General features: G+C 43.7%; 1 protein-coding gene and 1 non-coding gene across 2 annotated transcripts in view; both read left to right on the top strand.

Moving 5' to 3' along the window:
- Positions 1-298: 298 nt before the first annotated feature.
- Positions 299-15,391, top strand: part of MUC4 (mucin 4, cell surface associated) — a 51,573-nt gene continuing 36,480 nt past the window's right edge. The window contains exon 1 of the mRNA XM_039850798.1: positions 299-470. Coding sequence (XP_039706732.1) covers positions 389-470 — 82 coding nt within the window. The 5' untranslated portion in view covers positions 299-388. The remainder of the gene's footprint in view (positions 471-15,391) is intronic.
- Positions 9,765-9,883, top strand: LOC120593081 (5S ribosomal RNA). The gene has a single exon (XR_005650298.1). It is a non-coding gene; the product is annotated as a 5S ribosomal RNA (ribosomal RNA).

The following is a 15,391-nucleotide window of genomic DNA, read 5'->3' on the forward strand; positions in this document are numbered from 1 at the left end:
TGGGGAGGCAGGAGAGGGCCTACGATCCCAGGCAGGAGGGTGGCCCTCTCATTTGCAGTGCATCACAGTTTCTATTCTCTCATATTCCCTCCCATCCCTCCTCCTACTTGGCTCAGGTTGACTAGCTGCAGAACAGTGAGTGTATAAGGTTTTTATTTTTCCTGGTTGGGGAAGGAGGTGGAGATTGAAGAAAGAAAAGACGGGGCAAGGATGATTGGCATGAGGCCCCACCTTCTTTTGTCCTCCTCCCCTGGTACTCTGGCCCCTCAAGGAAAAACACCTGTTTCAGGCCAGCAGCTGGTGGGGACAGGTTCACTTCTGCTCCTCACACCTCTGCTCCTACGCTGAGGAACTTCCCAGGGGAGCCTGAGAGACTCTTTCTGGAGCCATGAGGGGGACCCGCTGGAGGAGGGTCCCCTGGGTATTCCTGATCTGCTTATGTTCCTGCCTCCTTTGGCCAGTGGTTCTGGGTAAGTGATGCACCTGGGGCAGCATTCTAGGGGCAAGATGGCTGATCCAGAGAGCCCATTAGGGGAGCTGGGGCCTATCGAGAGGATGCGGGGTGGGGAAGAGAGAGAGACAGAGAGAGAAGTGAATGAACAGAGATTAGACAAGACAGGGAAAGAGAGGGAGAAGAATGCTAGAGAGAAGGGAAAAAAGATAGAGACAGAGAGAAGCAGAGACCCATCTGGAGACAGCAGTGCCCTGGTTTGGGGAAACCCAATGGGGGAATCGGCACTTATTTTGGAGAGAGAAAAGGGCAGGTAGGCAGAACTGTAGAATGAGAGACAGAGAGTTGAGGAGAGACTGACGGAGAAAAACAGAACAGCTGGGTAACAGAACCAGAAGAAAAACTTATATAAAGATGTAGAGACAGAGGAAAAGAGAGATGAGAAGCAGATGAATCAAAGCAAAATAGATACAGAGAGAGGAGAAAAATCAGAGGAAACAGGCAGAACTGAAAGGAAGGGATAGAACGGAAAGAAAGAGGCAGACTAGCTGGGAGAAACGAGGTGGGAACGAGAGGGCAGCTGAGATGTGGGCAGTCAACTTCATGCCTCTGATCTTGGGTTGAAAAGCCTCCTTTTGGGGGTAAGGTCCACAGGGCATGGCTCTTAGCCCTGGTGCTGGCCTTGGCCTCCCACACATCCCCACTTCTCCTTCACTTCTCCTTCGCATGTGGAGCTGGGGATAGGGTGGAAGCAAAGCCTTTCGAAGTCCCCTCTGCGTCCCCCACTCCTCTCCTCGCCACCTTCCAAGCTGCCTCTCTGGCTTTAGGATGAGGTTTCATTCTGTATTTCTGAACGGCTGAGTCTTTTGAGAGGTTCTGGGGCCCAGGAGAGAGTGAGGGGTCAGAAACCCAAACCAAAGACATACTCACAGTTTCTTCCCCTGCTCAACAGGCCTAGGGGAGCTTCCACCCAAGAAATCATTTCTCGGGGAGTGGGTCAGAAGAAACAGGCTCTCTTACAGATAATAACAGACACAATGCTGGTGAAGGGGAATATTTCACCTTCTTTGAAATGTTTAAGGACTTGACTCAGAGCAAATGAAACAACCACTAACTCCTGAACTTTCCAACCACCCCCTGCCAACAACTCATCACACAGTCAGAAAACTGAGTCCAGAAGGAACCTTCAGAGCCTAGCCACTCAGAGTCTTGTCCTGGGGGTAAAATAGAGGGATGTAGAAGAAGGCATTTCCATGGGAGTCATGACCATGGGCAATGGGGAGAGAGTGGCTTGGAGTTAGGGACTCTGAGGCCTAGTCTTGGCATTGCCACTAACTGATCTGATTCCTGGAACCAGGTCCTATTATATCTCTCTCCAGGCTTTGGTTCCCCTATGTAAAAAGTGGAGAGGTGAATAGCATGACCTATGTGCTGAAGCTTTGATTTTCTGTGATTAGAAGTCAACACAAACAGTTTTGGTGCCAGCTCCGCAGAGGATCCTATGTTAGAGTTGTCAAGCTCAAGAGGAGCCAGGAAGAGGAGCTTGGCGGAGAGGAGCTCGAAGGGGCAAGAACTGGGGTAGGAGTGAGCAGGGAAAGCCGAGGTGGGAGTGATGGGGTATGAGGGAGAGGAGGAGCAAAGGAGCATGAAGGTAGAAAGGAGTCCCCAGAATGATCCTGGAGAAGTGCAGGGATGCCCTGGACCACTGAATCCTCTGCGTTTTTGAAGGGTTTAAAATGGAGCGGGGCCAGGAAAGGAGGTGGGGGAGCCCAAGCATCTGATCGAGTACCAGAGGACCTTGGAAGGAAAAGTAGTCTCCATGAGACAGGGAGTTAGTCCCCCACATCTATTCAGGAAACTTCTGGGCAAGTGCAAACTGGTCAGTCTCATTCCCTTGGATCCCTGAGGGGAGCCTATGGGTGACCTGCCTATGTTTGAATCTAGGGTCTGTTTCCACACTCGCCGCCAGCACTCTCACCCAGGCACCACTGGAGCAGGTTCAGAGCCTCTGCCCACAAAGAGGGAGAAACCCCCGTGGGAAGGGCTTCCCGGGGGGGAAAGCCCTGGCTCTCAAATGTGAAAGCTGTAAAGGAGGGTGAACACCAGCAGGCTGGATAGGGAGCCAGCGGAAACTCTGCAGCTACCAGTGGTTCCTGGCAGGAATGACTCAGAAGGAAGCCTAGAAACCCTGATTCCATGCCCTACAGTAAGGAAACTGGGTCAAAACATGCTTCAGTCTCCAATACTATCAGTGGCCCAGTAACCGAGTAACCACCGCCCTATTGGGCCACTGGGAGGTAATGAGACTGTAGCAAGTACAGGACAGGGGAGACCCACAGTCACAGAAGGCCCCGGAGGGAAGAGTCTCCTCTCTCTCTCTCAGAGAACCTCAAATCTGTCTGTCGGTCTGAGAGAGGCCTACCTAACTTGCCAGCAAGGACATCAAAACTCTCTGCAGGCTATCTGCCCCCAACCTCCCACCCCTAGGAAACCCTCGCTGTGCTTGGGGATACCCAAAAGGAGAGAATCCCTGAACAAGAGATTCTGACAAGAAAAGCAATCAAATTTAGGCCAATGGTTAAGCAAAATGTATAGTAAAGAGTGGGAATTTCATATCTGAAGATCCGTGTCAGCATTGCCATTTACCAGCCCAGGGGACATGAGAAAAGTCCCTTTAATTCAGTGTCTTCATCAGCAAGATGGTTCAAATGGGAAGAGGCTATTTCATAGGGTTGTGGAGAGGGTAAAATGAAGTAGCATCTGGTATAATGTATAAGAGCCATGAAATCTTGTTTGAGAGATGGACCACTCCATTTTAGACCTAGGAGATTGAAGGGTGATAAGGGTGATGAAGCCAGGAATGACATGGGCACCTCTGTTGTCTCAGAGGCATTTTCATTCATCCAAGATCCTCTAATCTCTAAAAAACCTCTCCGTCTTTCCTGTAGGTTTGTAATGGCCAGCTTAATTTATTCAGAATTTGGCTTATTTTACTAACCGACTAAAATAAATACCAGCTCTGCCATCAGTCAGAGGCCCTGCTTGAGCTGACACCACTGCTTCATGGTTCAGTGGCATGGTTCATGGCAATCTCCTCCACACCTTTGGTTTCTGGGCTCAGCTCCGAAGGCAGAAGCTGTCCTGGCAGTGCCTGACATGCGAGTGATTTATGTCTTCATTGCCAGGAGAGGCCAAGAAGCGGTTAGCCTTTTATGTACATGAACAAGTGGGTTTGCTACTGTGTCTGTTCTCTGGGTTCTCAAGACCACTAAAGGCTTCAGGTGGGCACATAATGTAGCTCTCAGAGCCACTTCTCCAAAGACCAAGACTGAAGATGTGATAGGCTAACTCTCTTCTTACTTCCAGCCTGTTGTCTCGATTGTTCATCTTTCTTTCTACTAAGCTGAATTTGTGGCAAGCAGATACTTAATCATTATTGTATCCCCACCACTGAGGAGTTGATTTGAAATGCATTCAATGTGTTGGCACTTAGAGGTTTAAGTACTCAATGTTTTCCTTTAGACTAAACAGGCCTCAGGAACTGGGCATCTGTGTTTGTACATGTGGCCTCCACAACCATGGCTTTGCGTATATGGAGGGCACTGGCTTGTGCTGCAGGCAGTTTAGTTCTCCACGTGTGCATTTACAGACATCTACTCTACACAGATACCCCCAATTAAATTTGCTGTTTGAGTTCTAAAAGTCTTGTTGATGGTGGGTGTGGGGGAATTCGGAATAGGAAAGAGTTCACTTGCTGAATTTCTACTTGTGCCAAGTGCTCTGGACACAAAGATCTCATGGTTCCTGCCTCCAAAGGTTGTTTAAGGCCACACAGCCCATAAGCAGGGCAGTTGGGACTAGAATCCAGTATCCCGACTCCTCATTCACTGAGTTTGCATTGCAACTCACAACCTTCCACAAACCTTCAAACCAGCCCAGCCCATTAATGGAGGAAGAACGGAAGCATTCACAACCCCTGCTGAGATATCCATTTATTCATTTGTCCATACATTTGTCACTTAAACTACTATCTAAGCAGTGCCTACCACGTACCCGAAATTGTTTTAGGGCAGCACTGTACGTACAGTGAAGGATGGAGCAAACAGGGCCCAGCCTCTTAGAGCTAAGATCTAGCATACTGAGAGACATGAAAGAATTACAGAAAAATTCCCAACTACACATGTAGTGTTATGTTGAATAAATATTGTGATGAGAGTAAAATAGGGAGACTTTATTTAGATTAGTAAGTCCAGGAAGGACTCTGAGGAAGTGCTGTACCTACAAGCTGAGTCTCGAAGGCCGAGTAGTAAACCAGGTGGAAGAAGGTGGCGGACCGATAGGAAAGCATGAGCTAGGCAGGGGGAAATGTGCAGACAAGAAAGAGTTTGACCCTTTGGAGGACTTGAAAAAGGTAGGCAGGTGCTAGATCATGAAGGGCCTTGTAAGCCATGTAATGGGCTGTGGATTTTAAGAAACTAAAATGGGCAGAGAGTGAAGAGGTTTAGATAAAGGAGTGACATGATCAGATTTGAACCCTGGAATGATCGCTCTGGATGCTATAGAAGAAAATGGATTGGAAGTGGGAAAGGGTGAAATAGGAGACCAGGTAGGAACTGGCTGCAGGATTTTAGGCAGAAGATGTTGTGGCTTGGCCTGGTGGTAGCAGTGGAGATATGGAAAGGGAGTGGACAAGTGTAAAAATGGTAGCATGCGGAGGTTCTGCCCTAATAAGGACACAATCACAGAGCTTCCTGCCTTTGCCAGGATCTCAGAAATCTGTACAGACCAAGATAAGAGGCAGCACAGAGTGCCGTCTATTGACCTTATGTTCTGAGCTAAGCACTTTACATATTGGTTTACCATTATCTACCATCATCCCACCTTAATAGATAAGGACCCCAAGCCTCAGAGAGGTCAAGTAACTAGCCCATCACATAGTGAATGTTGGTCAATTTGACTGTAGAACCTATGCTCTTAATCCCTCCTTGTCCTTGTCAGATTTTGCTGTTATTCGTCCATCTCAGGCTCAGAAAAGACTTTGTTAGGGGGTGTCAGAAACACCATGTCTGTCAGGAATCACCAAATCACAATGGTTATGACAATATTGCTTTCCCACTTTATTCCCTTCTCCCCCAAATCAAAGACCAGCTGACCTGTGTGCTGAGGAAACTAGAGTATCAAAAAAGTCACTAACATCATTGCAGCTTTCTCAAGCATCCCTTTCCTTATCCTTACTAGTAAACGAAACCACCCCCTTTGAGCTGACCTCAAAATTTTACGTCAATAATATTAAAGAAAGTGATTTAGAATCCATCCTTCACAGTCAGCTCCAAGGCAAGAAACTTGTCTTTGAACTTATCACCTAAGTCACACCTCAAACAATCCGCCTATCAACCAGGCATTTCTTCACCTTGGATATCACCACAGGTCATTTGACCGGGTTTCTCCCATTGTCTGGTGTGACAGAATGAAGTTTACTCTGGTGATAAGCTCAGAAGCTCCAGAACCAAGTCAAGAAGTGTCAATACCCAGCGTTGACCCTATGCTCAGCAGCACAGCTTCAACTTTCTTTTTCCCCATGCCTTCCTCTCCTCAGAAGTTCAATCTCTAGCCTCCACCATCTTGATTTTGGAGGTCTTCTCTTCTTGGCACCCACGAGAGACAGGCACACCCATCTAGCCTAGGGTTGCCCTCAGGAGTTTGGCTACCTTTTGCCTCAGTGCTAGCCACAACCGGCAGGCTGCAACCATCATGTCGGCCTCCTCTTGGCCCCAGGACCAATGTTATAGTCAAAGGAGAAACAGGTGCAACCTCATTCTCTCTCCAACCTCAGCTAAAGGAACCAAAGACCAGGGGATGGGGACACATGACTTCTTTTGTTCAACAGATGTCTATGAAATAATTCCTGTGTGCCAGGTACTACAGACATCATGAGATCAGTGATCCTGAGGGCATTTTGAGGTAGCATCTTTCCTCACCTTGCATTCTAGGAACAATAGAGAAAATATATCCAGCGATCACAATTGCAGTTCCTGTTTCCTGCAAGATAACAGCAGGAACACAAACCATTGTCGCTTGTCATAGTCCCTACAGCATCAGCTCCAACACCCATCATATCCATCGTCCTTGAGGGGCAGCTCTGGGAACTTCCCAGCTCCTAAACCCTGACCACAGAGATGCAGAAGCCTGAAATCACCCGCTGCCCAGGAAACACTCAGAAATTTCAGTCTTTAGTCACCAAGAATTTCTGAGGGCATGACAGAGTCTTCATCTTGTCCTGGGAAGTGCAGACTTGTGTGTGAGCATCTGTGAGAGGGGCTGAGGCTGCATCCCTATGTGATGAGAATGGGGGCTATGCTGATTCTGAAGCTGAGACAAGTATAAACGGCCCTTGGCTCCCTACATAGGGTAGTTCTGCCTCCCTCCAACTTCTCTATACCTTTCAGAGCGCCTGCTGCCCATCTGGGAGTCATTTTTTTCTTCAAAGCTATTCTTACAATTAGGTGCTTGGCTCTATACTGCCCTAGGCACAACCTGGCCAAGAGCTCCACGAATCAGGAAATAAGAGCAGAAAAGTGAAACTTTGTGGGCGACATGGCTAATGGGTTCCTCACCTCCAGTTCCAGGAATAACTCAGAACAAACAAACCATGCATCAAAAATAAGTCTCTGCCCACAGTAAATAAATCTTCACGTAAGACACAGGCTTTGTTTTCTCTTCAGGGAGTGGCTTCACCACTCTGTGGAAACGCTATCTCCCACCATCATCACCACTTCTGCCACCACTCCTTTACCCGAGTCAACAACACACCCATCACCTCCTCATACCTGTGGAGTCACTAGAAGGCCACACAAGAGAAATGATGCATATTAACATCACCAACCTTGCAGCCTGGAAAGGACTAAGGGAAAGGACTAAGACAACTGCTGGACATCTCCCACCAGACACAGTTCAAAGGGAGAAAAACAACACCTTACTGAGTGCTCTCTGACTCCAGCGGTAGCAGAGAAACCTATGGGGGTTTCCAGGGATCAGAGGGAGGAACACCTCCCCCTCAGTGCCAGCTCCAGTGCTCTCCCTGTCCCTGGATGCAGGCTCCTCCTTTGAGAGAACTTCTTAAAAACTATCCATTTTAAGCAATATCGCACATATCTTTTGACAGCAGTCTTGTCACCCCAAGGAGTCAAGAGCCATCACAACTCACTCTGACATCATCATAGAAAGGGAGACACCAGGAAAATTGGCAGAAATATCCTGCTGTCACATCATTTGCCCCTGAAAATGTGCCAGACTTGTTCTCAGGCTCAGACCACTGAGCATGTGGCAGACCAAGAACTCAGGGAAGGTCAGTCACTATTTCTCCATCACTTGCTTCAGCTCTCCTGAGATAGGCTTAGAAGAGCTCAACTGTGGAGAGGCCATGCACACAATGACTGTCCCATAGCTGAGCACCAGCTCACACCTTCTAAGTCTTTACTCTTACCTTCGGGCCCCAGTCCTGTCACTTACAAAATATGTAATGTTGGGTAGTCACATAGCCTTTCCAAATCTCAGTTTCCTCATCTGTTAAACTATAACTAAGAGAAACTCTAAAGAACTATACAAATATGCGGCATCGACATTTTTATCATGTATAGAGTCAAAATGTGCCTAGTGAGAGAAGTACAAAAGAAATCCCTATTTTCAACTGCCTAGGTTAATTAATCACAAGTCAGTTGACACTCAAGAACTCAAAGTGAAGACGATGTCTTCCAAAGAAACCGCCTTGGTAATGGGCATTTTTTATTACAGAAATCATTCTGCAGTGCAGATAGACCCATTGACAAAATTCTTGAACACTCTTCTCAGCCACAACCAGAGGAAGGTCAGCCAGTACCAAATCACCTCTCTCTGAGGACACATGCTTCAGGATCCTTGTTTCCCTATCACAGTTGTGAGAGGATGACAGGAACCTATATCTACATCCTTGGCTTCAATAAAACAATGAGACCGGTGCCCTTAGGATCCAAGCAACTGCCTTCCAGGGCAGGCAATACAGGCAATTTCTTTTTTCTTTTCTTTTTTTAACACCTAAGGGAATTTTAAAGATTATATATGTATTATTGGGAAACAAAATCACAAGGCAAAAAAAGTTGGGGAGCTTTGATTTAGAAAACTGTTTTTTAGTTACTTTTTCCTCCCTTGCTATAACAACATTCTTTGTGATCCGGTAAATTGTTTTGTTTTGTTTTGTTTTTTTAAAGCCTCAACAAAGTCAATATTGATCACATGAATTGATCTGTTCAAAGACATTTGTTAGTCATAAATTATTATTCCTCCTGCCTTTCTACCATGTACTTAATAACATACAATTTTCACGAGTTTGCCAGGTAATTGCCGCTTGGGCAATCCACCCATCCTCTGGCACAGCGCTCTTGTTTCATATTCAGCTATTTTATCAAATGGAATGGTTAGTGCTATTCTATTTTGATTTGTCCATTAGATCAAGAGAATCCTGTACATTTACGGCTATTTACTTTATTCCAAGGCTTAAGGCTATATCCCTAATCCCACAGGGCAAATATATGCCAGTTATATAAGAAATAGGAAGTGTGGGTGACTTATATAGCACTTCAAAATATATATAGTACACTGTAGTGGGTCAGTTACATCCATTATTGCGGTATATTTAGATATCTTTGACCTGATTGCATTAAAAGACTGTTTTAAAGTGGGAAACTTCCTCAAAATAGTGAAGATGAAACAAGGAAGTGAGCACTTTTACTGTACTTTATCCTTTCTGAGCAGTTTGTCTGAGGTAATAATCAAATGAGCTCATTGATTTTCCATATTTATTTTATGAATGAAGTTTACTCTGTTAATACATTTCATATAATTTATTGTTTATACATTTCATATAATTTATAATTGATTTTAAAGAGTCATACTCTTAAAGTTTTTTTTTTTTGGGTGGGGAGCTCATCTAACATCTTAGTTGTTAACCTAACTTTACATACTTTGTGAAGTTTCTTATGCATACTTAAATATCTTTCTACCTGTAAAAATGTAAATGTTGGATCACTCACTATTATGCACCAATATCTCTAATAGAAAAAATTAATTCAAACAGATTTAGACTAAACCGAAACAAATATAACTGGTCTTCCTATCTCCAGTTCCCACGAGTCTGTTACACCCTGCCTCTAACTGTCTACCTTATATCTACTACACTCCTGAAAGCCCTCCAAACGTTTCTAGATCTTAGCAGTTACACAAATCCTATTCCATGAGACTCAACATAAGTATGCCTATCACAATTCGAATTACATTCAAAGTCTACGGCCATGCCATCCTGAACGTGCCCGATCTCATCTGATCTCAGAAGCTAAGCAGGGTCGGGCCTGGTTAGTGCTTGGATGGGAGACCACCTAGGAATACCAGGTGCTGTAGGCGTTTAAAAAAAAAAATTACGTTCAAAACTGTAAAATGATCAATTAAAAAAAAATGGCTCCTGCCCACTTCCTCTTTTATTCAATGTCGGTTCTCATCTATTTCAACAATAAGTACATTGTATTCAAAAAGATGAGGAAGATGGTGAAGTTTGTGAAGAGAGGACCTATTTTTTCTTAAGGATACAAAGAGTGGAGTTCTTTCAGATTCATGCCAGTGAAATAATAGGGGCAAGAATAGAATCAGAGAGAATAAGAAAATAGAATTTGGAAAGGGAAAAATAAGTAATTAAGCAGACAATGAGGTAAGAGAGACAGTACAGCCACGGGATACATTCGAGGACCCATCCAGTCCACAAAGAAAGAGGTGACCTCTGACCGCAGTGCACCGGAAGCCTGCTCATCAGTCACCGGCCATGTGTAATCTGTTCAGCATGAGGAGGCTTTATGGAGAAGTGCACAAGCTGGTGCTGATCTCCCAACATGAGTTTCTTCTGATGAAAAGGATCAAGTATCTCTCGAATAGTGTATGGTGGCACAGCTTGGCTCGAGCTTTGTAGGTGCTCTATGGGAGAAACAATGAGACCAGAACAAATGGCATCTGCTTGGGGCAGTTGCACGTATCTTGCTGGGTGGTAAGTGACTGTGTCTCAGCCTAGGCTCTCTTCCACCCAGTCAGCCCTGACTTCACTCCTCCGCCTCCAGCTCTGGCGCCCCGCCGGAACTCGGCTCTCCCCACTCAGGATGCAGCTCAGAGTCAGCTCCCCACCTCACTGCACCCCATTTCCAGCTCTGCCTCACTTGCTCACCGGATTCTGGCTCCCTGGGCACAGGCATTTTGTAAAGCCATTCCTGTAAGGAGGCAATATAAGAAACTCGCCTTCCTGGTTCCCCTAGTCAAAGATCAATCCAGCCATGGTGAAAGCTAAGAGTCAAGGTGGGGAATGGAGGAATCAGAAGAAGCAGTTAAGAGGCTGCTGCCATAGTTAGAGTAATGAGAGTAACGTAGCAAAGTGAACAGGGGACCGTGATGGGAGAAACATTTTAGATTAATCGTAGATGGTGCCAAACTATGATGTTTGGGATAAGAAAGGGAGAGGAATCCAAGATGACTCAGGGGTTTCTGGCCTGCATATCTGGGGGACTGATGCTACAATTAACATAAGGAAGGAAAATAGAAGAAATAGTTCAAGAAAAAATTCACCTTCGATATGGTGCATTTGACAGGCCAGCCAGGAAATTGCTGGAAAGGTGAGTCTAGAAAATGGATGTGAAGTTAGGGTAGAATTATAGATTTGTAAGGCATGAAAGATGCAATTTAGCCAGAGAGAAAGTGTAAGAGTGGGAGAGGGCTGGAAATGATACCCATAAGGCTGACTTCTTCTGGGAGCTGAGAAGAGAAGCGGCAGAGGGAACAGAAAGAACAGAGAAAGTTGTGCGGAGAAGACTCATTCAGCTTCAAGGAGAGCAATGCCATGCAGATGTCAAGGGACACTGTTCAAGGACAGACTATTGAAGTAGTTGCTCAATAAATATTTGTTAATGAATGAATAGATGGATGGTACCAACTTTCACAGAGACTAATGGGGCCTGAGAAGGAAATTGTTTGTGGTGATTAGGAAGGAGTTTTTTGGTTTTAGTGAGAAAAGCGGTTTTAGTGAGATGATTCAGGTGTGAGGAGTAGATGAAAAAGAGGTGAAAAGTATAGACCCCTCTTTCAGGATGCTCATGGGTGAAACAAAAGATGGGAATAAGGAGGACACAGAAGATGAAAGACTTTTATTTTAAATTAAGAGAGACCTAAACGTGATTGTCAGCAGAAGAGAAGGCGTGAGTAAAGAGACTCTTGGACAGAAAAGTAATGGACTGAGCCATCTGAGGGAGGATGGGAACAAACACAGCAGTGTGTGTGTGTGTGTGTGTGTGTGTGTGTGTGTGTGCGCGCGCACGCGCGTGCCTACAGCCTTTGAGGGGAGATTTAGCCTCTCTTCTGATGTAGGATAAGGGACATTTCCTGGTTCTGGGACATCAAAGGAAATCATGTTAAATGGCTTTAGTCTTTCTAGTGAAGTAAAAAATGAAGTGTCATAAAGAAAGGAAGGAGAGGAGGGAAGAAAAAAGGAGAGGAGAGACCTGTTTCTCTCAAATATCAACTCTTTACAGTCAAATCCCTAGCTCTCTGCTCTGCAAGTATGTATTTGGCCAGAACAACAGACGTTGGTTGTGTAACAATCTGTTGGAAACCCAAGAGCCTGACTTACACTCTGGTAAAAGACAAGGTCAGTGCATTCCAGCAAAGCTTGAGCAGCAAGAATAAGGCCGATAATATTCTTTAAAACAAAGTTTGATCAAGACCCCAGATTTCTGTGCCTTACAACTTCAATAAGGTGGTTTTAGCTGACACAAAATTTTAAGAGCAGATATTATTATTTTATTTTAAGATGTTTCTTAAAATGTGGTCCATAGACCACCTGAATCAGAATCACCCGAGGTATGTGTTAAAATGCAGATTCCTGGACCCCACCTCCATACATAGAGACTCTGGTCATGGGCCTCAGAGTACATTTTTATATGCTCCCTCAGGGATTCGAATGCACCCTATCTTTTAAGAATAACTTTCTTACCAAAAAGAACTTCTCTGTAGCCCTCCCCCGCTCACCAGGATTTCTTGCTGAAGAATAACCTACTCAAGTTTAGTAGGCTAGGTTACCTGCAAACTCTTTTTTCCTTAATAGCTAAATAATCCGTTAAAGGAGTGGCTTAAGCTATGCTGTTTTAACGATGGTGAAAGACAAACACAATACTGTAGTTTTGATGTAACTACTGCTAATCTTTTCCTTCTAGCAACAAGCCCAACAGATTTAGAGACTTATTAAGACTGCACCTGCTCTCTTCCCTACACAACATTATGACACGACGGGGCTTACCTTTCTGTTCGATGGAGCAGGAGACTCTAATCAGCTTGGCCCACGATTAGCCAGTTCTTTACATAAAGATTCAAAAGGAGGATACAGTCCTGTTTGACAAGATTTAAAATTGGTACTATGGAGCAAATATTTTTTCAAAGGGAAAGGGTATTGGGAAACAGGTACACTCTCATATATTGCTAATGAGACTGTAAATTGGCACTACTTTGCTGCAAAGAAATTTAGCAGTCTGTATTAATGACTTAAAAATTTTTATAAAGCATTAACCAGTAATTTTACTTAGAGAAATTTATGTTAAGGAAATGAGCTGAAATAATGAAAATAAAACAAAATATTATACGCAAAGATAATCATCAAACTTTATTTTTAATAACAACAAATTAAAAACTGCCTGTGTCCAACAGTAAGTTAATTATGAGTTATCTTTATGATGAAACAGTATTTAATGTGTAAGGTGATGTCCAGTGTTCTATTAGTGACATGGACACATATACACACACACTGTCAAACATACATACCAGCAACACATGGAACAAGCATAAAGTAAGATTTATTCAGGAAAAACTTCCAAGCAAAGAAGCAGTAGAGTGCATGATCCCTAAGCTCTCTTTATGTCACAGAGAGGTGGTGGTTTCAGCTGGACACATTGAGGGAAATGCTCCAGGAGAAAGATCCAGCTCTGTACTGCTGCTGTGATATGGGAATGGTAACAATGAACGTTTTCAGGCTGAGAGAATGCCTCGTTGGGTCCTCCAGAGTTTAGCAAGGGGAGTTTGCATACAACACCCAAGGTCTTTTTGTTGGGATTAGCTAGCCTGGTCCCCCTGAACCAGCTCTTCCATGCTTCCAAAAGGGGAAAAAGAAAGAACTATCAATCTAAAACATAAGATTTGTCTATCTTCAGGCTATATTTACAAAGAATTAAAACACAAAGAAATGCTTATGATATGAGGTAAAGTTTAAAAAATGGGATACAAAATTAAATATACTAGGTAAGCTAAACTACATTTTTTTAAAGCATAGAAGAGATTCCTTAGAAAACACAACAATGTGGTTGTCTGTATAGTGAGATTATGGGGTTCTGGTCTTTTAATTATATTTTGCAATTTTCATTTAATGAACATGTCTCCCTTGGTATAGTTCATGGTGTATAATCCTTTTAATATGCTGCTGAATTTGGTTTGCTGCTATTTTGTTGAGAATTTTTGCATTAATATTCATTAGAAATATTGGTCATAATGGATATAGTTTTCTTTTCTTGTAGCGTCTTTGTCTGGGTTTGGTATCAGGGTAATGCTCGCCTAAAAAAAGTTAGGAAGTGTTATTTCCTCTTCAATTTATTGGAAAAGTTTGAGAAAGATTAGCATTAGTTCCTCAAATGTTTGGTAGAATTCTCCAGTGAAGCCATCAGGTCCAGGGTTTTTCTTTGTTAGGAGATTTTTGATTGCTGATTCAGTCTCCTTACAAGATATAGCAGTGGTCCCCAATCTTTTTGGCACCAGGGACCAGTGCTCCTATGAGAATCTAATGCCTGATGATCTGAGGTGAAGCTGAGGTGGTAATGCTAGCGCTGGGGAGCGGCTACAAAAACAGATGAAGCTTTGTTGGCTCACCTGCCACTCACCTCTACTGTACGGCCCAGTTCCTAAGAGGCCACGGACCGGCATTGTCCACTGTCCGGGAGTTAGGGACCCCTGAGTTACAATTCTATTCAGATTTTTTATTTCTTCATGATTTAGTCTTGGTAGGTTCATGATTCTAGGAAACACATTGACTTCCTCATCTTGTTTACTCAATTTGTTGGTGTAGGATTATTCATAGTATTCTCTTATAATTCTTTTTATTTGTGTAGAATTGGTAATACTGTCTCCACCTTCACTTCTGATTTTAGTAATTTGAGTCTTTCTTTTTTTCTTAGTCCATCTAACTAAAAGTTTGTCAATTATACTGATCTTTTCAAAGAATCAAGTTTTGGTTTCACTGATTTTTCTCTATTGTTTTTCTATTCTCTATTTCAGTTATCTCTGCTCTAATCTTTTTTTAAAAAATTTTTCACAGCTTTATGGATATATAATAGACAATTAGTTGCTCATATTTACATTGTACAATTCAATGAGTTTTTCGATTTTAGTTGACACAAAATAATATACCAGTTTCAGTTGTACAACCTAGTAATCAGAGATCCACATAACTTGCAAAGTGGCCACTCCACTAAATCTAGTACCCTTCTTTCCCCTTACATATTTATTACATGTCTGTTTCTATGTACTAAGCAAAGCTCCTTAGTCTTCTGGTCTTATTAGCATAGCTTTGTTTAGTAGGTGTCCAGGAGCACAATCCTGAGAGGGGTTCAGCTACAGGCCAAGTTTAGCCCCAGCCTGTGCCCCTCTCGAGCCACCTGTTAAGATTCAGCAAGCAATCCACAGATGCCGTGCTTATCGTTGCCTCAAGAAACCATGCCAGAAACCACAGTCAGCTGCCACTAGTGTGACATAACATAATTAACATTATGTTATGATGTGACCAGGGCTAGAGTATATGCGCTTATTTAGGTATCTGCTAGATTGGAAGAAATGTTAAAAATA

Source organism: Pteropus medius, unplaced genomic scaffold (assembly GCF_902729225.1).
Source record: "Pteropus medius unplaced genomic scaffold, Ma_sr-lr_union100, whole genome shotgun sequence".
Taxonomy (NCBI): Eukaryota; Metazoa; Chordata; class Mammalia; order Chiroptera; family Pteropodidae; genus Pteropus; species Pteropus medius.